The sequence below is a fragment of the Vipera ursinii genome, assembly GCF_947247035.1.
Source record: "Vipera ursinii genome assembly, chromosome: 7".
Lineage (NCBI taxonomy): Eukaryota > Metazoa > Chordata > Lepidosauria > Squamata > Viperidae > Vipera > Vipera ursinii.
In genome coordinates this window covers 32,650,101-32,677,433 of record NC_139521.1, presented here as the reverse complement: position 1 = coordinate 32,677,433, position 27,333 = coordinate 32,650,101, and the positions used below count along the sequence as shown (strand labels likewise).

Below are 27,333 nucleotides of genomic sequence, written 5' to 3'. Positions count from 1 at the left end.
AGATTTAAATTCTTAACCATTTACAAAAAATAAAAAGGAACACTTGTAAGAAATCTGCTCAGCTTTCTTTTAAGTGAAAGAATTCTGTATTCTGTAATATGTAATATTACAGGGGATTCTGTAATATGGCCCAGGAGTTAATATAGCTGCTATTTATTTGCCACCCAGCCAATTTAGATGATTGACTTTTCCTTTTGGGCAGGGCAGTCTTCAAATAGATGTTCGTATTATGCTTGTCTAAACTTTGCCAAATACAAGTAGAGTGAGCAGGCACTTAGGGAATGCAAAGATCAGTGGAGCAAAAAAACCCAACAACATGGGATTTCTCCAATTTCTGATTTATTTCAGCCCCATTTTTCCTCTGTTTCAACCTTCTCACTGAAGCTTGTCCTTTTCCATGACAGTTAAATATTCAGTAAAGGTCTAATTATGCTTAAAGGGCGCATGGCGCCAAATAACCAGCCTGCAATATTGCTTCATTTGTCTTTTTTGGCTGCTTGTTTGCTCTTCTTCATCGCACAAGTGGCAGACAGGGACCTATTCAATTCCCTCACTTTTTACACCTTTTTAAATAGCTTTCTGCTTTTCATCCTTAATAATAGGACAAGGTTAGATTTTCCATAGGCATTGGTTGTGGATTTTTCTCACCTATTTCAAGAGAAATAATTATTCTATTTGATTTAATTCTAACCAATGGGATGAATTATTTAAGTCAATTTCAATTGTCTTCTTATACTTACTGTTGCAATGTTTCATAGCCTTGCTCCTTATATAATAATTCTTGCTTCATCTGCAAGAGTTCCCTCTTCAGTTTTTTAACCTTGTATGCAAAAATAAAAGTTTAAGACACTGCTTTTAAGATAGTGTATAATAGTTTAGAATAATTAACACCTTTAAACATGAACAATAAATAATACCTGGTATCTTGACTTGTCCTTGTTCCTGCGTTTTAAATACTACCACCATACATGTAAGACCACATGAAATTGACTTTATCATATGATTCTGTGGAAAAAATGTTTTTCTTTCAAGTTCCTGGTGACTTGATTCAACGTCATCTGATTCTTAATGTTAAAATGAGGGTTAAATAGTTCACAGTTACAGATGGTATCATAGGGCAGGAAAGCTCTTCCCTTTAATTCAGGGATGTCCAATCTTAACAACTTTAAGACTTGTGGACTTCTAATCCTAGAACTCTGGGATTTGAAGTTTACAACTCTTAAAGTTGTCAAGTTTGGCTTTAACTCCTTTCCCGTGGCTATATTCACCCTGTGGAACAGCATCCTTTCTTCCAAGATATGGGTGGCCCCAATTATATTATTGTTTTGTAATTCTCTGAAAACCTGTTTCCCCAGATGTTAGGTGAGCTCTCCTGGTGATGTCGGGGTTTTTTTATTGTTGTTTTGATGGTTGTTGTTTTAAAAAGGGAATTAAGGTATGTATTCTGTAATGGTGGCTTTAATTTTTAATCACAGTAGTGCCCAGAGTCACTACTGTGATATGGTTAGCTTTATAATTCATACAAGTGAATAAATAAACCCTTCCTAACTAAACCTTATTTTTCTCTCTGCAGAATCTTTCTTATACAAGAAAAGCCTGAAAACAACTGCTGACTCTAAATGGAAAAATGAGGAAATCCTTTAAACAGAAAAAACAATTAGTTTGTGTTTCAACATGGAGAAAAACAATAAGAGGTCAGCAAGAAGAACAGCAACTATGTGTCAGATGATTGGATGTATGTACTAAAATTATGAAGGAACTATTTTAAATCCTGCCCCATATACTGTATGTGTATACTTATTGTTTAGACCACAGGTCTGCAACCCGCGGCTCCGGAGCCGCATGCGGCTCTTTCAGCCATCTCCTGCGGCTCCCAGTCTTCTGCCATGTGCAGTCCCAAAAAAAAAAGTGGGACTAAAAAAGTTCAACCAATAAATTCAAATATGCAGGGTAGGTGCATATCTTGCCTTGGCTCCACTCTTTAGTCAAACCCTGTTCTGCACATGTGCGCATCTACGCGTATGCGCACACATTTTTTTGCGGCTCCCAGTTTTTCCTTTTGTGAGGGAACCGGTTCTGAGTGGCTCTTTCACTGTTTCAGGTTGCTGACCCCTGGTTTAGACATTCTACTAAACATATTGTATCTTAAAAACACTAGTTATCTCAAAGATTTAAATATTCAGTCAATCAGTAGTTCAGCACTATTTCCAATCACATTCAAATTCATTTACCAAGTGTGTTAGCAGTCAGCAATTCCACACCAGATAGCTACATATATACTGTAAGTAATGTTCTTATTAAGTTCCAATAAACACAATTAGCAGGTCAAAAGAAATGCTTTTAGAGGTCAGTGTTTTCTCCAGGAGACATACATAAATTGGACATGAACGCTGTCTCTAGATTTGCCTATTAAGTGTTCAGAATTCATTTCTATAGAAAAAATTGACTATTACCACTGTGGATATGCTAATGCTTACTAATATTGTGAAAATTAACTATTCATAAATAATTAATTAGTCTGAAAATAATTCTTCATCTACGTGCAGCACTGTTCGGCTGTGAGCATTGGCGTAACTTGTGTTTCAATAAAATCAGCACCACTATCTCATGTAAATAAACCATTATTATAATTTACTGAACACAAAGGAATTTTATTGTCCTAATGTTCATGACAAGCATCTGATATGAGAGATATGCTGGCTTAAAAGATAGCATCTTTGTTTGGATAAAAAAATCATTTAACATGAAATTCATATTCAGTTGCTAAGTTAACTTGTCAATGCCTGTGTGTCTATGAAAGCTATTCTTATTCAAAAGAGGATTTATTGTTGATATAGCCATAGGGAGATATCTTAAGAGAAAAGGAGAACAAATGAGAGCAGGGGAGGACTCCTGACGGACATCAATGTGTGGGGAGGGGAAGGGAGTTTGTAGGGAAACAGAATCTATATAAAGAAACCAAAATTTCCAAATGGTGTGCACACTTGACAATATTCATTTTCAAAAGAGAAATCCTTAAGCAGATATCTTTGGTTTAATACATCTCCATAAGTTGATCATGAACAAGTCCTAAAGCAAATATTACTTTTAAAATTATTAGCACTACAAATGTCCACAAAAATATAGGCTTGTATATGTAGACTATTAGAAAACAATTTAGTTGAGTTACTGGGAGATTTCAAAGCATCTTACCCTTAATCTTGTAGTGGAGATTTCTGCTTTCAGAATATCAGGATCATACTTTGTGCTGGAAGAGGAGCTTGAGAAAACTTATTAGGGGAATAAGGGGAAAAAGACAATTAACCATTTGAGAGACCATTTTATTTTTCAGTTCCCTAAAATATTCAAAACAGCAGTTCAACATAGTTTTAAAATGCAAAATAAAAGACTGGTTACTATATTACAGTGAAAACTACAAAATGTAAGTAGCAATTATTTGAAGTATTTTCACTTTTATCATTCAGCTAGCATTATTTGTTTATTACATTTATTTACCTATTTTCTCTAAGAGCTATAGTTGTGTATGCAAAAATTTCCACCTACTTTTATTCCCATAAAGCAACCCTTGAAGAAGGATGAACTGAGAGAAACAGATAGGTTCAGATTAATTCAGTAAGAACTATAGTCGAAGGTAGCCTTGAACTTAGGTGTTTCTGTTCATATTTAGCGTTAACTAAAACAATACACTCTCATTCTGCCAGAGAGTTCGGAAACTTAAACAGAAGCTGCATAAATGGAAATTTAGCTAGTATTGCTGCTTTAAGACTCAGTCATATACTATTTGTTGCCTATCCCCCTCTTCCTTACAAATTACTTTTCTCCTAGTTTATTGATGCTATTTCACCCAACTTCATTTTCAAAAGACTTGCTTGTTCATGGGAAGGCATTAACAGAATAATTCAGCATACCAGAGCAAATAATTACTTCTGCAAGTACAAGAGATATCTATAGCATAGGAGTGGACATTTGTTTAGAATGATGGTGCCCCTAAAATCAGGACTAATTTACATGTGATTCTAAATCTTTATTATATTCATGAACTTGAGTGAATTTAGGCTCAAAGAGCCAAAATCCATCCTCCTGATCCCATTCATTTTTTTTCAAGAAAGAGATAAAGATAAGTTAGTGTCCCACTCTACAGTAGTTCTTCTCATATTAAGTGTGATAACATGCAGAATAAAGTCAGAAGTGCTGGGTTCCCACTTGTTATATGGGGAGCTAGAATTCATCTGGAAAAATGTGTAAAAATGCTGAAGACTTTCTGGGTAAACTAGATGAAGTACCTAAATGTACAGCTTTGCCAGTCACTGCCACCTGGCATTTTCCCACATGTGTTCTAGCTGAGATGTTTGCATTCATGGCTATAGCAAACTTGATTGTATGGCTCTTTTGTCCTTTTAAGTAGGCTCAGAGTAGCTAAGACAGATTTGCCCTTAAAGATGCTTTGCTTGGGCACTTTTAATATGCATTCTGGCTGGTAAGAATATGGAAGATTCTCATTGAAGTGCCTCATTTAAGGACCACAGCCAGGGTGTAATACCAGAGAATCAGATTTGGCTGAGGGTGTCGGTACATGCCCTGCAATATCCACTAATGCAATATATAAAACCAATAGAGCCTAGTGATAGCATTGATAGCATAAGGCTTCTGTGAGACTTCCTTAGCAAACCTCTGTATATAAATAGTGTTCGACGTATAACCATGATTAGTGACTGTTCAAAGTTACAAAAGTGCGGAAAAATGGACTTAGGAACTGTGCCAAAGTTACAGCTGTTGTACTGTCCTTGTAGACACATGATCAAAATTCAGGACTTAGCAGCTTGCCCTTACTTACAATTGCAGGGGTACTACACCCCACCTCCCTCTCTCTGGCACTCTGCCTTGTAACAGGGATTGCTGAGAATGCCATAGTAAATCATTGTGGTTTTGTGACATCTTGCTTTACAACCGCATCACATTGTGAAAGAAACTCCATTCCCAACTGTGGTTGCAAGTTGAGAACTACCTGTATATTGTCTCCTGTTAATTCACTATTACCCTGAATCTGGCCTGCACTGGATACCAAACATTTATAAAATTGTAAACTTTTACATTAGTTTGCAATCTCAGGATTGATTTCTGGAGGTCTGTTTTCCAGAGCTGGTCAAGACCATTTTTTTTAGCAGTATTACTTCTGCCCCACTATCTGATCTCAGCTCTGGATGCTTCCAACCTATATACTGAAATAATTGTTTGTACAGGTAATCCTCAATTTATAACTGGTGATTTAATGACCATTCTCACTCATGACAGTCTTGGAACAGGTACTTTATCCATAAAGCACTTCTGGCTACTGTAAAACATTGTGCTAGGCACACGCTCCATCACATGACCACATTTTGGGTGCTTGGCAATTTGCTTGTATGTACAACTGGTTGACAAGTGCCCCTGCCATCATGTGATCATCATTTGTAATCTTCTCTGCTGGTTTTCCCTGAAAGTAAATAGGGAAGCAGAGAAAGTGTTGGATTCGAGATCCGTTCCCCCAGTGAGCGAAGAGATTTCCCCTCCACGCAGAGAAAAATGCTAGCAAACGACATTTTGCCCATCCAGAGAAGAAAACTCAAGCGACTCCTAGCTGCGGTCTTTCCTGGATCAGGATTCCCTGCACTTAAAAATTTAGACTCTAATCATTTCACAGTTGGACTACTGCAATGCGCTCTATATGGGGCTACCCTCGAAGAGTATTTGGAAGCTACAGCTAGTGAGAGTGCAGCGAAACGGTTTCAAAGAAAAACAAGGAAGTCCAGTTGCCTCCTAAAAAGCACCTTTGGGACAACCATGACCTGGATGACTGAGAATCTCCATAGACATTTAGCTATGGACTTTGGGATGAACACCCTTCGAATGGTGCAGGGGTATGAACGGATTTCCAGAAAACATTGTAGACTACAGGAATCATTTGTGCTTCAGTTGAGATGCAGACAACATGGACTCATCCCCAACAGACTGTGCCTGTCTTCAACAGTGAAGGGACACAGTGCAGCCAAGAAGGCTTCACACATATTTGCATTACTCAGATGACCCTGAGGACACAGATAAACCTCCAAATGGCCTAACAACTCCCTAAAAGAAAGCAAATGATCAGCTGTCTGCAAGGAATATAAATCTTTCCATTCCCCACCATCCAGTCAGAGCTGAAGCAGCTTCTTGGATGAGAAGTGAAACGTCTTCAAGGAAAAATAAGGAAGTCCAGTTGCCTCCTGAAAAAGCACCTTTGGGACAACTGCAACTAGGAAAGCAGGGAATACAGTCATTGAGTAAAATAGTCATGTAGCATCTCGCTTAATGACAATTTTGCTCAACTACTAATATTATGGGCCCAACTGTGGTTGTAATTGGAGGACTACCTGTATGTGTTTGATACAGACAAAGAAATGTTCAAATTCTTTGTAAAACTGAACTGGTTAGTAAATGAGAAGCCTCTGATTTACCATTCCAGAATCAATTGCTACAGCTCCCAGGACTGGGATAAATCTCAGTTTAATTAGGGCTGGCCACAACTGTTTCTTGAAGATCATCCAGATCTTTTGAATTGAGAAATGCAAGTTAAAAAAATGAAAAGAGAAAGACATATCATACATATGTCTTGGATACATACGACTTGTATAAGAGCTTGATTTTTCCTTGTAAACATCATTCAACCGTACATATTCACCCAAGGCAAGAGCCAGCCTCTGCTCTTTCACATGGAAAAGTTCTTTCTTAGTGCTAAGTGCATCTTGAGCTACAGTAAGATAATCTTTTAACATTTTTTCTTGTTCTTGTCGCCACTGTTTTCTTGGATCTTCTATCTGTGTAGTTTCTGTAAAGGTACAACAACAAAAGCTTCCGTTCAGTTAAGAACCCTTAAATCTGTGTCTTAAGTCTAAAAAAACCCACAGAAAACTCAATGCCCACTTTTATTTTGGTACATGCATAAGAAACTAATTGTTATTAGGTGTTGGCATGTTAAACTAAGTTATTTATCAAATACTTTAGGGAAACATTTGTACATGTCTTAAAGAGTCATTTTACTTGTATTTTTGATGCATGTTTTAAAGTGATTCAAAGAGTATATTTTCAACTCAGACCAGCCAATAAGTAATACTTTTTTGTTTGTTTTTTAATTATTATTTGTAAGTAGCTTTATTTAAATCTAGTTTGTGCCTGCACCTCATTTGCTTCCCATTTTTGCTACTGGAATTGAAAATAAATGGAAATCAAAATATTCTTTCTCTTATTGTTAAATAAAACAACCACAGAGGAAAGAATTCTGAAACTGCACTGAAAATCTAGAGATTAAAATACCATATATTTAGATATTCAGCACTGAAGAAAACTGCTAGTAAACTTTAAACATTGCCCTATAAAAATTGCATTCTTAGATTAAAAATGAGTGCCAACTTGTTCAATGTAAACATAGATTCTCAGGTAATACAGAAAGACCTATACAATACAGATTTTGTCTTTTTTAGTAAATCATTAGAAATACCTGAGAGTTTCAGTTGGCTCCCCTTAACTCTGCTAATTTTTTTTAAAGTTTTAAAAGAATTCAACTCCTAGAGAATTTCAGAGAATGATTCAAATTTCTAATAGATTTCAGTCAATGAGTTCAATTTCAGCTGATGAAGAGCATTATAGCATATAGCTCTTAGGTCATATTTTACATCTTCACAACTCCAAAGAAGAAATTAATCTAAGCTGCTGATTTAAGTTCTTCTCACCCCAATAACATTAGTTACATGTCCCCCACTAAGACACTTTTCTCTACTTTTGACTACTAAAATTATCCAGAGCAAACAGTAATTTAAATATGCTATACTAGTCTTTAAATATATGTTTGGTTAGTTTCTGCTACAGCAGAGAAAGGTCCCTGGTGGTAAAAACCGCCAATAATGCTTGACAGTTCCATTTAATCTTTCTAGTGCTACATTTTGATGGAAATTCAAGAGGCAAATGAAAATAAGACAATAGCTCTAAAGAGAGTGAGAGTGATAATCAGAATGTTTCTTCTTTGTCAATGCTAAAAAATATATATTTTAGGCGTGCACATTTCTGTGGAAAGTTCCTTCAAAATTCAAAGAAATGGAGAAAGAAACCACTTACATTTATACAACTTCATAAAAGAAAAGCCAATTCAGCTTTCTAATGTTGACTCCTAAGTGAAATAAAGTATTCTTCTCTGTCTATATAAGTGAGTATGCATGTATACACATACACACACACGTGTGTGTTCAGTCATGTGAAAATGAAAGTACACCCTCTTTGAGTTCTATGATTTTACATATCAGGACATAGTAAAAATAAACTGGTTCTTAGCAGTTCTTAAAAGTAAGTAAATACCATCTCAGATGAACAACAACGCATATTACACCATACCATAATTTATTTTACAAAAAGAAAGCCAAAATGAAGAAGCCATGTATGAAAAACTAAGTTCAACTTGTGATTCAATAGCTTGAAGAGCCACCCTTAGCAGCCATAACTTGAAGTAATTGTTTTCTGTATGACTTTATCAGTCTCTCATATTGTTGTGGAGGAATTTTGGCCCATTGTTATTCACAACATTGCTTCATTGAGCATTGGGCATTTGTTTATGCACAGCTCTCTTGAGGTTCTGCTACAGCATTTCAATCAGGTTGATGTCTGGACTTGGCCTGGGCCAGTGCAACATCTTGATGCTTTTCTTTTTCAGCCACTCTGTTGTAGATTTGCTGGCATGCTTGGGATCATTGTCTTGTTGCATGACCCAATGTCAGCCAAGCTTTAGCTGTCAGACAGATGGCCTCACATTATACTCTAGATTAGGAGTTCATGGTCAACTCCATGACTGCAAGGTGGCCAGGTCCTGTAGCTGCAAACCAAGCCCAAATCACCACCCCTCTACTATTGTGCTTGACAGTTGGTAGGAGATGTTTGTGCTGATATGCTGTGTTTGGTTTTCACAAAGTGTGGCACCATGCATTATGGCCAAACACCCCCACTTTGGTCTCATCTGTTCCAATGAATCCACATGGCAAGCCTGAATTAATATCAGAACCTAATATAGTTCAACTCATCCTGCTGAAAATTATCTTTCCCTCTTGCTACAACTGTTATTTTTCATAAGAAGACAAAACAAAAACATTTCAATAAGGAGGGGATTTTGAGGAAGAACAGAGGGGAAAACTGATTGGCACTCCAAGGTCTATTTTGGATCCCATCTTCCACAAGCAGGATTTTATAACTTTTTTTTAAAAAAAACGGATCGACATATCTCTTGACAAATCTAATTTAGGGGGTGAAACCTGACTGCCCAAGACTAATAATAAAATAAAAATAAAAAGATTGTAAGTGTATCCTCCTATTTTATCCTACCCCACTTTCTCATAAGATTCCAGCCCTTTTTATCTTAACTTTGAACTTATTGAGAATGAGCATAGTGTAGTGGTTAGAGTATCCAAATAACAGTTGGAGAATCCCAACTTCACAAAGTTCATTGGAAATATTTGGAATATGCTGCCATGAGAATAAAAATCAAATCATGCAGCAATGCCTATGTGGCCTTAAGTATTCTGGAATAAAGATAAACAGAAATAATATTATTCTTCCACTGCAATTCATTCCTGTATCAGAGTCGTAGTAGAATTATTCTGATATTGCAAAAAGAAATGATAGGAGTTAAAGTTTGAAAGATAGTTTCAATGGAAAATAGGGTCTCCCTCTCTAGAATTTTCTTATATACTCTTTGAGACTTTTAGCTGCTCCCTTAGAATCTTCTGTTTAAGCAGTTAAATCTTAGGTCAATCAATCAATTCTTTATTTCAGCATAAAAACAAGCAAAGCAAAACAGAAACCATCTAGGAGTCACGCCATACAGAGAGCATCAATTTTGATTACTTTCTATTTGTGGGTGTAATATACAGCAAGTTTGGTGAGGTGGTTAAGGCATTAATTTAGAAGTGGGAGGCTGTGAGTTCTAGTCCTGCCTGAGGAACAAAGCCACCTGAATGACCTTGGGCCAGTCACTTTCTCCCAGTCCTAGGAAGCAGGCAATGGTGAACCACTTCTGAAAAACCTTATCATGAAAACTGAAGCGACTTGTCCAAGCACTCACTAGGAATCAACAGTGATTTGAAGGTACAAATATAGTATATATATATATATATAACTATATAGATATAATAATATAATAATATAATAACAAAAGGGACCTAGAAATTTTGCTTAGAATAACCTACAAGCTGAGAGTAAAATTATAATGTTGCTTAAAACAGTGACTTTTATCAGTAACCAAAAGTCTGGAAATACTCAGATGAGGCCAGCTCTGTCTAGTTTTAATAGTTGTAGGGCACAATTTAGCAATATCCAAGAAGTACAGTCTTATTGGTCTGAAGGAAGGATCTGCATGTAAAAATACCTGGGGTATTTTGATATATGAAGGTAAATGAAATAAGCCTGAATTCCAGATAGTAGCTGCAATATAATAAAATGCAAGCAGTAGATTCCACACCACATGTGTCACAAGGACACATCTGATTAGTATAGGCTATTTTTATATAGTATATGCTTTCTAGTATACTGGATGGCAGAGCGCTAAATTAGAGCCTTTCTTAGCTTGGAAACTGTGATAGAATTTAAATAACCCACAGGTCTGTGAAGAAGATCAACTACATCAGAAAATATTTTTGAGTACTATAGTTGAGATTGTTCTAGTTGCTTTTCTGTGTCTAACACACAGTGTGTGTACTTGTATCTTTTAAACTTGTGTCCTAGGAAAAGGAGCTTCTCTAGAGCAGGGCTTTTCAACCAGTGGTACGGGTACTACCTGTGGTACATTGGCACCGGGCAGGTGGTACACGACCATCCTAGAAAAGTAGCGGGGGAGGGAAATGAGCTGAACCGGTGGCAGCACTGCACAAGCCTAAGCGAGAGATGGCTGGAGCTAGACGACTGGTGGTACTTGAATGTTGCCATATCCTAAAAGTGGGTGAAAAAGTTGAAAAGCCCTGCTCTAGAGTATCCATAGAAGTACCATTTCTCAAGGAGATATCTCCTTCATTTAGTACTGAAATTATCTGCTATTGTCAAAGCTTTCAAGTCTAATTCTGAATAGTTACTATGGGGCCTAGCTGAGCTACAGGAACTGACAGCACATTTTGGTAAAAAATAAATTTAAAGCAGCAGGAATGGATAAGAAACTTCTTAAACATAGTAGAAAGTTTTGATTTTGGGGCATTACAGACTACATAATTTGCGTGAGTGCTTCTCTCACCAAAGGCCTGAAAAGCAATTCTAATATACTGTATCTAAAAGTCTTTGTTTGCTCATTTTTGTGAACACTTAATGGCTGGTGGATTCTGGGATGTTTAACAAATACTAAGACTTTTGTTTTTTTCATAATTACTAATTCTCCCTCCTTGCAATAAATGGTAAGGGGTCTCAAAATGCATTTTAGCCCAACTGAGGTTTGATACAGAAGAATGACATCACTGGTACACATGCCTTTGAGCTAACTTTGGGGAAAATGTCGGAGCTGTTCTATTGGTCAACCAAAGAATTTATATAAACACTGAATAATAATGGTGCCTGTATGCAATCCTGGCTCACTCCCCTTATTGTAGCAACCTGTTTTAGTTAAATGCCCTTGTGGAATAAAATTAATTTTTAACATAGAATTTTTAGTATATCAGGAATAATAGGGAATTATCTATCATGGAATTGACCAATTTGTCCCATAGCCTAATTCTCAAAATTGAGTCAAAGGCAAATCTACAGTCAATAAAAGCAGCATATAAAACAGATCCTGCTTGAGCTGTACACTCCTCACCCAGATGTTGTAGGATGACAGCAGGATATACAGGAAATGATGAGCTCTAAAGCCAGTCTGTTCCTCTGTGAGAATTGGTTGTTTCCAACCAAACCATCAATTTTGCATTTACAGTACATATATACTGTACAATTTGCTGATAATTCTTAATAAACTGATAATTAGCTGATGTCTCTTCCCCCCTTTTTATAAATAGGGATTTTAAGAGCTGTGCCCCCAAACCTTTTGGGACCATTGTAGTCTAATCAATAAAACAGAAAAGGAAGACTAGTACTAGAGTCCATCAATCTAAGTTATGGATATTTTCGGCTGTTAAGTAATCATTATGAGATCTTTTCTGGTATAAGTTGGCTAACTAAATTTTTGATTGATTTAATTTGATTTCTCCTTGTGCTTTAAAGATATTAAAGTGTGCCTCTCAAATTTCAGCTGAAATGGTAAAAGTGGGGCACCTTGTGTCTATCCACTAGACATTCTGAGAAGGAAACTCAAACTCAGAAGTTTAGAAGAATTCTAAAGAACATAGGACATATCTTGTTCCTATATCTTTTCAAGCTAATTGTGCCTATATATGCAAAATAAGTTTAACAGAAGAAAACATAAGTAGCAAATGGGATTTATAACAAATCAATAGTCAAACCAACTAAAGTTAGGGAACAGATATATTTGCTGTGATTTTACTTTAAGAGCAGCACCAACTGTAATGGAAAATAATATTACAAGAGAAAACCATATCTGTGAACACATTTCAGGTAATTGCCCAGTAGGTTTTAGTTGAGATTGCTCAATATGTGGCCCAAACTGCAAGAATAGCCCGCAGAGTCCTAAAACGTGGCCCACAGCAACACTGTCCTTGTGATTGCTGGACAAGGACAAAGCACTTTCAAGGCAAGTGATGGGGATGGGGATTCAGTACTAACTGGCTCAAAATCAAGCATATATTTATTTCCACCTCTCTGTGAGAGCTCATACAGCCACAACACTTGTCTCCGAATGTGAAGAAAAACAAAATCAGATTTGGCCATCCAAAATCTGAAACCTGGCAAGGAACTCTTTGAAATAAATACATACTAGGTTAGAAAAAAATAAGGATCCTTACAAGAACTATTTCTAAAGCATGTTTTCTAAAGATGATTTTCATTCTATAGCTGTTCAGAGAAACAGCATGGCCAACAGGTATATGAATTAAGGCTATATGGAAGAATTTCAGCCTGGTGGAGATTTTACAGGCCATCCATTCCTAACAGCAGGCTAATGTACTTCTATATCCATGAAGCAGCAGGATGAATGCCAGTTCTGCCTGCATTAAAGAAAAAGGTTTCACTTCCACTTCAAGATCGCTAACTCAAAGCTGAATATGACACACTGTGAGCATCTGCAGAACATTTCCCGCAATCTTGCTTTCCTTCAGATAAAAGCAATTGAGATGGGTCAGACATAATTCAGGTTTCCTGAGGTAGCAGGGCAGTTAGCACTCTAATTATGCTACAGCAGACTGCTATTACTAGGAACACTTTTAAGACTTAACAGTGATAACAGAAATATCTTATTCTGTGGCATTTTTAACAATTGCTAACGCTCATATTTATAAATTATAAGATACACATCCTTCTTTAGAAAAAAACACATTTCTTCAAAAAAATTGGGCATACAAATACAAAAAATGATCAATACAACCTAACACTGTAAGGTACTGCAATCAATCTGGAGAAAATTCAAGGCAAAAATCACTCTGTAATGAAGAGTATTTCTCTTTACTGTCTTAGGCTAAACAGAAAAGCTATAACATGGAATTGATATTCTTTAACTGCTCTTTGAATAAAATTTATAGTTTTCCTGGGGATCATAAATGATATTCTCCTTCTTAAAAATAGTTCTAAACTGCTGGGCCCAATTTCTTTCCTAAGCTTCTGATTCTAATAAAATTCTTATGTGCTTATTGCAAGCAATGAATGATGAGCTTTCCTTTCCTGTAAAATAAAAGTAATAAAAGACTTGTTCTAAACAAGAATAATAGTGCTAGGTAAAAGACTAACTCTGCAGTAGCAATGGAATTAAGTCTTTTTAAATTAGGATTTCTACCTTATAATCCCAGAGACAGAAAAGAAAACACTCAGATATTATTGATTAACATGCTTAACTGATGGCAGAATGAGTGATTTAATGGCATTTGATGAAGCAGATTGTGTTTCTGATGAAGTAGATTGTGCGCAACCAAAATTAAACTTGCTAATTTCAAGGCATTACAAGATTCTTTGGGGATTCTACTGCAAAGGACTAATAAAACTATTCCATTGGAAATTGTTAATATTGCCTTATTTCTGTTACTTCAACTGCATAAAAAGATTATCTGCTGCAGAGGTTGTACTCTGACTGGCATCCTATGCACAGATGCAAAATTCTTCTGCAACCTCATATACTGGGAGGCACATATGCATATTTAGTCAAGTTAAGGTTTTGAAGTCACAGCAGCCCCATATAGCTAACTTTGGTTAATATTGTGTTGTGGGTCCGACGCAAGGAAGAGACGCCAGCCGGTGCGTGAGTTCAGCTCTTTATTGACGGGGGTAGTGAACTAGAGCAGTGTTTTTCAACCTTTTTTGGGCAAAGGCACACTTGTTTCATGAAAAAAATCACGAGGCACTCCACCATTAGAAAATGTTAAAAAATTTAACTCTGTGCCTATATTGACTATATATAAAGTAATTCTCTTGAATAGGAATCAAATAAACACAAAGAAAGTATTTTATAATTACTTTTCAATTTTTCCCACGGCACACCAGGCAACATCTCGCGGCACACTAGTGTGCCGCGGAACAGTGGTTGAAAAACACTGAACTAGAGAATGAGGGCTACCTGGCCTCCTTATATACCTGGCCAGGTGAGCTAACAGCCAATGGGGTTGGCCCTAGGTTTCCCGCCGAAACTGGGTTTCCTGCCGAAACCGTCCAGGCCAACGCCCCCTGGTGGCTGTTGCTATGCAGGTGCCTGCATACATAACAGTTAACATTATGCTTGATTGGATCTAGTTAATATTAACAAAGTACACCACTTGTAAATCCCATGGCTATAAAGTAGAACCGATGTAAAACATCCTAAAAAATAACAATAACAAACCAATTCATGTTCCTAGAGAATAGGTGCAGATTTTCCATGTCCTCCAATCCCTCCTTATTATCTTTCCCCAGCATTTAGTAAGTGTGGCCAGTTTGTCTTTCTTCACAAAAGATAAACATAAAATATAATATAATAAGGGCTATAAAGTTTTATTCCCCATGGTTTCAATCTTGCTTGCAATAAAAACTTTTCTCTAGCTAAGGCATATTAGTGAGACCTGTGGTAGCTCTAGCTGTTAAATCAAACTAAGTTATAGGAAATTTGTAGTTTTCTGGCAAACTGTAGTCAGGAAACTTGAGAAGTTTATGCAGTATCTTACTCACTCAAACCCACTTCCTAGGCATCTGATATGAAATCCTAAAACTATAATAGGCTAAGAATATTAAATGAAAAACTGAATGACCGCATGAAAAACACACTTTAAGCCCAAATGCTTGAGGGTTGATCTTTATTGTCTGCCTGAATGCCAAAATGTTTGGCATTCTACCAGCCCTCAAAAGGTGAGCTGTCTGAACAGATAAAACAGCTGCAGAAAAGGACTGTCCCTTCCTCCCATCTCAAGGAGACAGAATCCGAATTTCTCTTAAGCTAGTTGCACAGACAGATTAATTCTACCTGCAAAAATATGATCTTGGGTAGCATGGGCTAATGCCATATAAAGGTAAAGGTAAAGGTTACCCCGCACATGCATGCTAGTCGTTTCCAACTCTACGGGGCCGGTGCTCATCTCCGTTTCAAAGCCAAAGAGCCAGCGCTTGTCCGAGGACGTCTCCGTGGTCATGTGGCTGGCATGACTAGATGCCAAAGGCGCACGGAACGCTGTTACCTTCCCACCGTAGTGGTCCCTATTTTTCTACTTTCATTTTTACGTGCTTTCGAACTGCTAGGTTGGCAGAAGCTGGGACGAGTAACAGGCGCTCACTCTGTTACGCAGCACTCGGGATTCGGCCCGCCAAACTGCCGACCTTCTGATCGACAAGCTCAGCGTCCCAACCCACTGAGCCACCGCCTTTATAAATAAAAGAACAACAGTTAAAACTGTATCAGAAGCATATTGGCAACCAATCCAGAGGCTACAATATATGTTTTGCTCAGTTGACGCAGTCTCTTCCATCAGAAAGTGGATTACCATAAACTGCACCTATGAAAGCTCTCTCGAGTCTTCAAAGGCAATGCCAAATAATCATAATTGTCAGATGCAAATAATTAACTTTGAACTCAGGCCCAGAGGTTCCTTGCTTTTTACTGTAACACAAGAATGTTGCCAGACTGTCTGTTTTCCTTTGGGAAGCTAGATACTGTATAGGTCTAAGTGTTTGACTTCATATGCTTCCTCCCACCTATAAAGTCCAGATTGGCATATCTCTTAACTTCACCCACCAGGGCTTCCTTCCTTCAGGTGTTCATTCCATCACAATAATGCAATAAACAGGTCTTGATTTTATGAGGGCATGAATATCTATTACCTCAATCCAAAAAAGGCTGCAATTGAGGTACCAGTTGCAACTATGCGAAAGCCACTCCAGGTTTTGCTGTTCAAGCAAAAGTTATAAATCCAAGAGAGCTCTGAAGTCATTGGCCTATTCCTTCAAGGAGGGTACTGTATGACTCAGTCCAGAGCAAGTGTGAATAGGAACTTGCTCTTGCCAATGACCTATTTCAGCATATTTTACCCCATCAAATTCTTATAGCCTTCAGACACTAGGTGACCACATCTCAATGGAGCCCTGTGAAGGGGCAGTGAATAACAATGGACACAAATAACCAATATGATGAAGAGAAATGAAATATGTGTTTATAGTTAGTCTTCAATACCTGTGTTTTCATTTGGTCAAGGAAGACATTTTTGAGAAAACACCATTTATATACCAAAATCATAAGCTAAGGTTTGCCTACATGCAGCATAACGTTATGGGCCATGGTGGCGCAGTGATTAGAATACAGTACAGTCTAACTCTGCCCACAACTTGGAATTCAATCCTGATGGGGCTCATGGTTGACTTAGTCTTACATCCTTCTGAGCTTAGTAAAATGAGGACCCAGATTGTTGGGGCCAAGATGCTGACTCTGTAAACCACTTAGAGAGGGCTGTAAAGCACTATGGGGTGGTATGTAAGACTAAGTGCTATCGCTATTTATATTTTTCACATGATCACTATGTGAACATGTGGAACAAGGTAGCTGTTTTTCAACAAACTTCAAGAAGCAATAATGTATATTAAAAGTGGCTCAATTGGCCATAAACCATATTATATACTTCTAGCCAATGGTGGGATTCATATATGTGAACAACCAGTTTTCTGTGTAGATGCTGCTTCTGGAAGTCCATTCTGGGCCTGGGGAACAAAAAATTAGCTACCAGTGATGCCGAAGTGGTGCAAACCGGCTGAATCCCACCACTGCTTCTAGTCTATTTTGGGTGAGACTGAAACATTAATAATTGCATGTAAAAGTTTAAGCACCTCTGATCAAATGGTATGTTTCAATGAATCCTTAGATGAACAGAAACTAATTCAACTTCTACATTTTTCCACTGTTAGCATTTTGAACAAATCCACTAATTATTGTACAGTTTATTCAGTAAATAGTGGTTAAACAAAGTGAAATTGTAATTTACACATCATAATTGAAATAACACTTCATAACTTTCAATCTTAGTCATGGTATTATAGTCCAGGGGTGTCAAACTGCCGGCTCTTGGACTGGACGCATCATCCAGAAGCTGCGCCCACCTCATTGCCGGCAATGGCAAAACTGTCCCGATACGTTGCGCAACATCACGTGACGTTGCGAGTTTGACATGTCTGTTATAGTCCATGAGCTGCCACAAAACAATGTAGGCTACAGAAAAGTTTGGTGTGTTTTATTTTCTTAGAGAAAATTAAGATGTTTATTTTAAAATACAATTCATAGACTGAAAAAAAGCAAGAAGAGGGAAATATTTCTGGAATTGAAACAGTACACTCCTTAACAGTTCCAGCAGTAATTGCCAATGCATACATACAGTATATTATTACACAGGTAAAAATGTAGCTTCCCTTAAGTCAGTATTTCTACAGTTAAACTTTAATGAAACATTTCCTAAACTCTTGAGCAGTGCAATTCGTAATTATCAGACTATTGCATTCTAGTCAGGTGAATTAAAAGCTACAGGTGAAACTCAAAAAATTAGAATATCGTGCAAAAGTTCATTTATTTCAGTAATGCAACTTAAAAGGGGAAACTAATATATGAGATAGACTCATTACATGCAAAGCAAGATAGTTCAAGCTGTGATTTGTCATAATTGTGATGATTATGCCGTACAGCTCATGAAAACCCCTCGGACACAGCACAGCCAAAACCACCACGAAGTTGCATTATGTATAGGGCTGACCCTTTGTCCAGTTCCATGTTGCATGGAACTCCCTGAAGCTTGACCTTGAGTCTAAGCTTCTCTTTAAGGGGGCAATGGGCACGCTCCTCTGGCTGGAGTAAACTTGAATGCCCAATGCATCAAACCAATTGAGGCCTATGAGGCTCATGCATTGGCCTTCCACCACTAGGACATCTAGTGGACCTTCAAAACCCTTAAATTGCACGAGAAATGTGGCTTCTCCTTTGACCGCCACTCGAGAGTTTTGGAAGTCTGTGAGCAGTAGATTAGATGGCCGGAGTTTGGCCCATCTGTTGCTGCGATTTCACATATGCCTGAATGTTCCTTGGGAGATGATGGACATGGCTGAGCCTGTGTCAAGTTCCATTTTGCATGGAACTCCCTGAAGCTTGACCTTGAGTCTAAGCTTCTCTTTAAGGGGGCGATGGGCACCAGTTCTGAACACGCTCCTCCAGCTGGAGCAAAACCCTACTCTGTGTTGCCTCAGGGCTCCAATACCTCTCCTGAATGCTTCTTCTTGTGGTCCGTCCCACTGGCAACCTCTGCAAACGGCGGCAATGTGGCCTGGTTTGCCACATGCCCGGCACATTGCTGCTCGGAACTGACACTCCAAGCATCTATGGCGGCCTCCACAGCCCATGCATCGAGGGAAGGAAACTGTCTTGTCAGCTGGCCTCTGTCCCCTCTCCAGTTGCTTCCACAGCTGATCGACCTCAAGGTCCATGTCAGAATCTTCCGCTCATCCTGTGTCCTTGTGGTGGACAGTGTCTGGACTGGGGGTGTTCTTGGAGGGCCGCAAGGCTTTAATGGCCCCTCCAGCTGCTTTGTCAGCCATCACCTCCTTCAAGGCATCTTGGAGTGAGTCTCCTTTGCGAATAACTTCTGATGGAGCTTTCAATTTCTCAGTCTGCAGATTAAATGGTCCCTCAGTCTTTCCTCAAGGTCTGCAAAGTTGCAAAGCCGAGACTCCTGTCGGAGGGCGGCTATGAACTCAGTTGCAGACTTCCCAGGCTGTTGCTCCCGCTGCTCAAATGCGTGTCTCCAAGCTATGATGGAGAATTTCGGCTCGAAGTGGTCCTTGAGCTTCTTTTTGAGATCTACTTAGGTGACCAACTCGAGCAGAGCAGGAGCGACCAGGTTCTCAGCTATGTTGAACATAGCCAGGCCACACACGCACAGGAGTGTCACGGCCTTCAAGCTGTTTTTGCTAACCTGGTTAGCTCGTAGATAATTCTCAACACGAGAGATGTAAGAACTCCACCTCTCGGGATGCGCCACGTCAAATTCCTCCAGTTTGCGACTTTAGCTATGGTGAGTTGTTTCTTGCTTGCAGTGCCTTGTGCTGCTAGGCTTCTGTGCAGGCCCTAGGATGGATCCTTAGGGCATGGTAGTCTCCAGCGTGGCTTGCTGGCAGACCGAGGGGGGGAACGTAGTTCCTGCCAGGCTCTGATGCTGGCCTCACCCCCTAGTGACTTCTAGCTCTCTTCGTTAAGCCACTGTTGTGTTTCTGGTTTGGTTAGGCATTGACGAGGCAGATCGGTGAAACAGCAGACATATTTATTCAGTAACAACAGAAGCAGCCCTAACGGCTGCTGAACAGCTATATATACAGATCGCCTCTAGGTGGCAACCAATAGATTTAAAGTAACAATTCCCACCCAAAACACAGTTAACAGTCCTGGAGACCAGCAGTCTGGGTCTCAAACAATACAGCTGTTAAGCAATCATTCAACTGAGTACAGCAATTAAGGTCAACACATTACACAACTGATTGCAGCAATTAAGGCCAATACATTACAGTGAGGATGGCCAAAAAGATCATTGGCAGTTTCCTCCCTCCCATCCAGGACATAGCACAGAAGCGTTGCTTGAGCAGGGTCCGTAAGATTTTCTTGGACACTACACATCCTCTTCACGACCTGTTTTCCTTGTTACCTTCTGGCAGGAGGCTTTGTGGTATCCGTAGCAGAACATCCAGATTCAGCCAGTTTCATTCCATACAGCATTAACTTCCTCCTTCCATTATATATTCAATATGGACAGTATTTAATATTTATTTGTTATGTATATGTAGGGGTGTGGGTCTATACATATCTTGTACGTAGTATGTTTAGGTGTGTGTCATGTATGTTTCACTTTGAGAGCAGGCAAATAAATTTCATTTTTGATGTGTGCCGTTGTGCCCACAGTAAACAAATGACAATAAAGGTTCTCTTGTCTTGTCTTACCTTACCTTATTTTGATCAATATTCAAAGTAGTTAAAAAAAAATAAAGATAAAGGTTTCCCTTGTCCAGTTATATCCTAGAGGGCAATGCTCATCTCCTTTTCTTAGACGAGGGAGGCACTGTGGTCCAAAGACACTTTTGTGGTCATGTGGCCAGCATGACTGTACACTGAGGTCCGTGGAACGCTATTACCTTCCCACCAAAGTGGTACCTATTTATTTACTTGCATTTGCATATTTTCAATCTGCTAGGTTGGCAGGAGCTGGGGCAAGTAACAGGAGCTCACCCCGTTGCGTGGAACTCGAGTCTCAAACCTGGGCTGTGACAAGTTCAGTATCTTTAATCGCTGAGCCATCATGCCCTCTAAAAATAATATAATGTATTAAAATTAAAATTAATAACATCAATTAACTAATTGCTGCTATGGGTCTTTACAAATGACTTTATTTTTTATTAAATTTCGATCTCATTTTTTGTAACAGGAATTCAAGACGCATACAAAGCATTTCCTTACTCTAATTTTTCTCCTCAAGAACAACAATCCTATAAGATAGTTGAGCTAAATGGGGGTAATTGGGCCAATGTAACACAGTAAGCTTCCATGGCTGAGATTACACTAGATTCTGGGTTCCTCACCACTGTAACACTTAAATCACGATTCCATATTGTCTCTTAGATCTCTCATGAAATGTATTGGAACTCATCCAAGAATAACACTGTATTGCACCACTATAGGACTATATACCTGTCATATTTATAGTAAATACACAAATAAGGAATAGGAAAGTTATATCAGTAGACATATTAATGCAAGTGAAACCTTGAATGGTTTGCTGGCTTATTGTAGGCTACTGCTCGGGTTTCTGACCACTTTAGTCATCTTCCACTCTCATCCCTCCTGCCCTACAATTTTTGACTAGATTTAGATTTAGTCCTCACTCTACAAGTAATCCTTGCTGAATGACTACTTGTTTAGCAACCATTCAAAGTTACAACAGCGCTGAATGAAGGAGACTTATGACTGTTCCTCATAGTTATGGCTGTTGCAGCATCCTCGCAGAAGATGATCATGATTCAACTGCTTGGCAACTGGCTTACAATTATAATGGTCACAGTGTCTCATTGTCACATGATCACCATTTGTGACTTTCATTGCTGGCTTCTGACAAGCATAGTTAATGGAGAAGTTGGTAGAAAGTTACAAACGGTGATCATGTGAGACGCTGCAATTGTGTAGGATTTGGCTAACAACAGTAATTGGAACTAAAGCAAGTGCTGTCATAAGTTGGCATGGTCATGTGACATCATGCTTTACAACTGTGTCATTTAGCAATGGAATTGTGGGTCCCAATTATCATAGTTAAGTGAGGACCACTTATACTGCTTTAGGATATAGTTGACCAGTTCTGAATCTTACAGCTTCTTTTCCACCTAAAGATTTTTTAAATTATTATTACTGTTCTGAAGAGTTTTGAGATTTCCATCAGATTACTCTTACAATTTCTTTTTTATGTGTTTGGTGCCACTTTGACCAAAGTGAGCGCCTGTTACTTGTCCCAGCTTCTGCCAACCTAGCAGTTTGAAAGCATGTAAAAATGCAAGTAGAAAAATAGGAACCACTACGGTGGGAAGGTAACCGTTCCATGCGCCTTTGGCGTCTAGTCATGCCAGCCACATGACCACGGAGACATCCTCGGACAAGCACTGGTTCTTCAGCTTTGAAACAAAGATGAGCATTGGCCCCTACAGCTGGAAACGACTAGCACGCATGTGCGGGGGAACCTTACCTTTACCTTTACTTTACAATTACTAAAAGCCTAAATAACAAGAACATAGGAAATTTGATATAACTGTAATGCAACTTTGAAGAATACATTTCTTAGAAAGTACTTCAACATCTCCTAGTTTTGACACTGATAAAAAAGCAGATTTTCAGGATTAATTAGAATGTTTTGTCAAAACCTGGGGAGTTGCTTACACAAACAGAAAACAATGTTTTAATTGGTAACATGAAAGTTTAAGGTTAATAGACAATTCTAAGTAATTCTGAAATGCACTTGATAGGATATAACAGCACTAACAAAATGAAGTAGGAGGAAAAGCAGCAGCAGCGGAAGCTATAATGTTTTTCCTAAGAAAATAAACCAAGTGAATTGCTGTGGGGAGTTTCAACTGTCTCATAAGAAATCTTCTGTTTTCAAGTCCTTGTTAAGAGTCTAACAGCAGAGTCTAATCTCGATAAGCCTTCTTATATAATCAATAAAGCACTTACAGAAAACACTTACGGTTTATGTGGTCAATATAGTAGACACCAATCTGACGATCGTATGCAGCTTCCCATCCCCATGGTAGCTCATCTCCGACACAGTCTGCAAAGGATAATGGCTTTGTTAACCTAGAAACAAAATAACAAAATAATTGAATTAAGATTATAGAATTTTTTCCTCAATGCAGACATAGGGAAAATTAAGCAATTTAATTCAGAAGTGCCTCTTCAGACACTGCCCTGTTCAATATCTTCACTTTAAAGAATAAGTGAGAAAAAGTTAATTAAGAAACATTGACAAGGGCTAAATGCTTTTTAAAAAAAGATCAATATGCAGAAAGGATATTCCATGTTCTTTCCTGCATTGTATTTTTAGCTGAACATAACTGTTATATTTTTGCATATTTTTTTCTTAATAATTCCCAGCACTGAATTTTTTTTGTTTCATTACAGCTCTCTTGGGCTGTGGTTTAACTCTACAAACTGTGTCGCTGTGAAGTCCCACACAGCAAGGCCAGGCAAAGCAAAGCAAGGCAGCAGGATGTCGGTAACAGCAATTGTGGCTAGAAAAATGCAATGCTTGTTCCTGATAAAAGCCCCTCCCCATGGCGTCTATTTAAATTCTGTTCCCCAGGTGAGCCTTGTGAAGAGGGGTGGGGTGCCCTCCTCCTGAGTAGTCATGTCACCCTACGCTGACTCTGCCTCCTCTCCATTCTCCGCACTTGGGGATCAGGCGGGGAAGGCAGTTGCTCATCTCCGGAGCTCTGTCGCTCCTCTACTCTGCTGCATGCCTTGTCCCTCTCCTCCTCCCCTTGCTCGGTCATCCAATGCCCTTTCTTCCTCCCTGGTGACCCTTCTGAGGCCCGAGGGACCAAGGACAGCCTCTTCCTCCTCCTCCTCCTTCTCCTGCTGTCATTCCTCCTGGGCCAGAGAGGCAGAACCATCTCCCTCTGTCAGTCCTAGATCCATCTCCTCCTCCTCCTCCTCAGACCCGGGCTCCAATGGGGCCATGACAAGGAGAACTCATCAGATTTGCAGACAACACTAAACCAGCAGGAATAGCCAAGGCCCTAGGCTCAAAATCCAGATGGATCTTGACAGACTTGAACATTGGGCCCTAGGTAACAAAATGAAATTCAATGGTGAGAAAAGTAAGGTTTTACACTTAGACAAGAAAAACCAAATGTACAGATATAGATTAGGTGAAACCTGGTCCAATAGCAGTAACTGTGAAAAGGAACTTGGAGTCCTAGTGAATAATCACTTAAATATGAGCTAGCAGTATGCAGCCGCCGCCAAAAAAAAGCCAATATAATCCTAGGCTGCATTAACAGAGGGATAGAATCAAGATCACATGAAGTACTAGTACTGCTTCATAAAGCCTTAGTAAGACCACACTTAGAATACTCCATCTAGGTTTGGTCACCATATTATAAAAAAGATGTTGAGACTCTGGAAAGAGTGCAGAAAAGAGTAACAAAGATGATTAGATGGCTGAAGGCTAAAACATATGAAGAACGGTTGCAGGAATTGGGTATGGCTAGTCTAGTGAAAGAAGGACTAGGGTGACATGATAGCAGTGTTCCAATATATCAAGGGTTGCCACAGAGAAGAGGGAGTCAAGGTATTCTCCAAAGCACCTGAAGGCAAGACATGAAACAATGGATGGAAACTAATCAATGAGAGAAGCTAACTAGAACTAATAAGAAATTTTCTAACAGTGAGAACAATTATCCAATAGAATAACTTGCCTTCAGAAAGCAGGACAAGAAGCAATGGATGGAAACTAACCAAAGAGAGAAGCAACCTAGAACTAAGGAGAAATTTCCTGACAGTTAGAACAATTAATCAGTGGAACAACCTGCCTCCAGAAGCTGTGAATGCTTCAACACTGGAAGTTTCTAAGAAGAGACTGGACAGCCATTTGTCTGAAATGGTATGGGGTTTCCTGCCTGAGCAGGGGGTTGGACTAGATGGCCTCCAAGGTCCCTTCCAACATCATCATCATCATCATCATCATTATTATATTATCATCATCATTATCATCATCTTTATTATTATTATTATGTTGTTGTTGTTGGGGTGGTGGTGGTGCTGTTGCTGTTGCTGCTGCTGCTCTCATCACTGGGGGCTTTTAAGAAGAGACTGGATAGTCACTTGTCTGGAATGGTAGGGTCTCCTGTTTGAGCAGGGGGTTGGACTAGAACACTTCCAAGGTCCTTTCCAACTCAATTATTTTGTTATCAAGGAAAATGAAGAATTATGGGATAGGATAAGACATTTGCAAAAGGACAGCAATGGCACAATATGTCCCAGAAGACAGAAGAAAACAGGTGCAAGCAACAGAAAGATGAAGAAATGTGATATAAAGGGCCATGCTTATTAAGAATAGCTGTTTCTTTTGGGGTAGGGTGGGGAGTTTCAGAATAAATAAAATCAATTTATTACAGCCATATGGCCAGAAACAGTAAAATATCCAATTGCAGGCTACTTACATACATATATAAAAATGCAGAGCATGATCTAATGATGAATAAGAACACATATAATAAAATTAATTTTAAAATAAAAAATATTTTAAAGATCCAAAAATAATATTTATCTTATTTATGGTTCCGATGAATCCCCAGTGCTGCTGCGCAGAATCTAGCCATCTGTGCTGTAATCACAGCCTGTTTATCCTTAAGCAGCCACTGGAGATAAGTAGTGTCAGAATGGCCAGGATACCTATCGATTATTGGGAGGATATAGTTTTTTCAAATATCTCTATAGAAAGAGCATCAAAGGAGTATGGTCTCCACCTCTGCTGAGCTACAGGAACAGAGTCTTTCAGTCAATGGTATCTTTTTATACTTGTCATATAGGACGGCCGATGAAAGCACATGGCACCATGTGAGCAAAAATGCTTTCCAGTGGTTTGCTGACTCCAACTGGCTAAGATAACTGGTGGGAGTAATAACATATCTAATAGAGTCTGAAGACAAAAACAGCAGAGCTATCCCTAAGTACACTGGCCTCTCGATGTCCTCTATCCTTTGTCGCAAGGTCTATTTTGCTTGGCCATAGTCCAATTTGAGTATTGAGGCTGGAGAGAAGCAAGGTTACTCAACTGCCTTGATCCATGATGAGGAAAATTTGTCTTGGAGGATCTCTGTGGGCGTGCCTGACCTATGGAACCGTTTACCGGTTGAGCTCCGGATGGCTCCCGACCTTTGCTCCTTCAGACGCGACCTAAAAACCTATCTGTTTGAGCAATCCGGTCTGGTCTGACGGGTTTTGTTTTAATTATTGTTTTAATGTAACTTATCTTCTGCATTTGAGCATTAGGGTTTCATTTGTTTTCAATTTCTGTATTTGTGCATTTTGATATTTATGTCACTGTTCACCGCCCTGAGTCCTTGGGGAGAAGGGCGGTATACAAATCAAATAAACAAACAAACAAACAAACAAACAAACAAACAAATAAATAATGGAGCAAGGTCTTGTGGAAAGCAATTTAAGAGATTTAAAGAAGAGATTTAAAGTTTTACAGATTCTTGCTTTGACTTTTATCAATCCTGTCTCCAGGCACAGAAGTGCATTTGAGGCACAACACGACATCTGGATAATTGCTCTAATAAATTTAGATTGAACTCTTTCCAATGGTGTGAAACATGAAGCTGAGGGTCCGAGCAAGGTCCCATAGTAGAGAAGCTGTGGTAGCAACTTGGCCAGAAAGAGCTTAATTGCGGCTGGAACATAGTGTCTTCCCTTTGTGCAGAAAAATTTGAGGATGGCATTCACTGATCTTTGGACAGAGGCAGCCGCATAGTCTCCATGTGCTTTTCTTGACCCAGTGGCATGGATGACCACCCCTAGGTACTTAAAGCTGGTTACCTGCTCTATATTATGACCATTAAGATACCGTGAGTAGAGTTTTGGCCTTTCTGCAAAAAGCCATAACCTTTATTATAACCTTATGTCCAGTTTATTGTAACTGCAATACTGGATGAACGCTCGCAAGTTCCTTTTAAGGCCTAACCCTGGAGAGGACCACAGCATCATCTGCATAGAGAAGCAGGGCAATGCTTCAGTCACCTATTTTGGGGGGGTGGTAATTGGGTTTATTTAATGATTTCACATCATTGATATAAAAGTTGAAAAGCAAGGGGGCCAAAATGCACCCCTGTTTAACCCCCTTTTGAGTTTCAACTGATCTTGAGAGGGACCCTTGCATATTGCGCCGCACCTTGAGGGATGGCAGGCAGGTTGAACAGATGGAGAAGCCTGTGATCAATTGAAGTAGCTTCCAGCTTATCCCATAGCTTAGTCCTTGTAACCATATCAAAAGCTACCTTATCTATAAAGACAGCATATACTGATGCAGATCTATTTGATACATATTTTTCAATCAAATGATGGAGAACTAAGTATGAACTTCAGAAGATTCCAGAGCTTCCCCATATATGCTTTGGGATGAAGAACAATTGCTGTAAGCCTCAAAAACTAAATAAGATGGCTGTACAGGCTTTGCAAGG

At 38.9% G+C, this 27,333-nt stretch overlaps 1 protein-coding gene across 1 annotated transcript in view; it reads right to left on the bottom strand.

Moving 5' to 3' along the window:
* WWC2 (WW and C2 domain containing 2) overlaps positions 1 to 27,333 on the bottom strand; it is a 183,214-nt gene that overhangs the window by 85,860 nt on the left and 70,021 nt on the right. Inside the window, exons 2-5 of the mRNA XM_083367444.1 lie at positions 22,836 to 22,945; positions 6,641 to 6,844; positions 3,193 to 3,269; positions 741 to 820 (exon numbers count right to left, since the gene is read on the bottom strand). Coding sequence (XP_083223570.1) covers positions 741 to 820; positions 3,193 to 3,269; positions 6,641 to 6,844; positions 22,836 to 22,945 — 471 coding nt within the window. The remainder of the gene's footprint in view (positions 1 to 740; positions 821 to 3,192; positions 3,270 to 6,640; positions 6,845 to 22,835; positions 22,946 to 27,333) is intronic.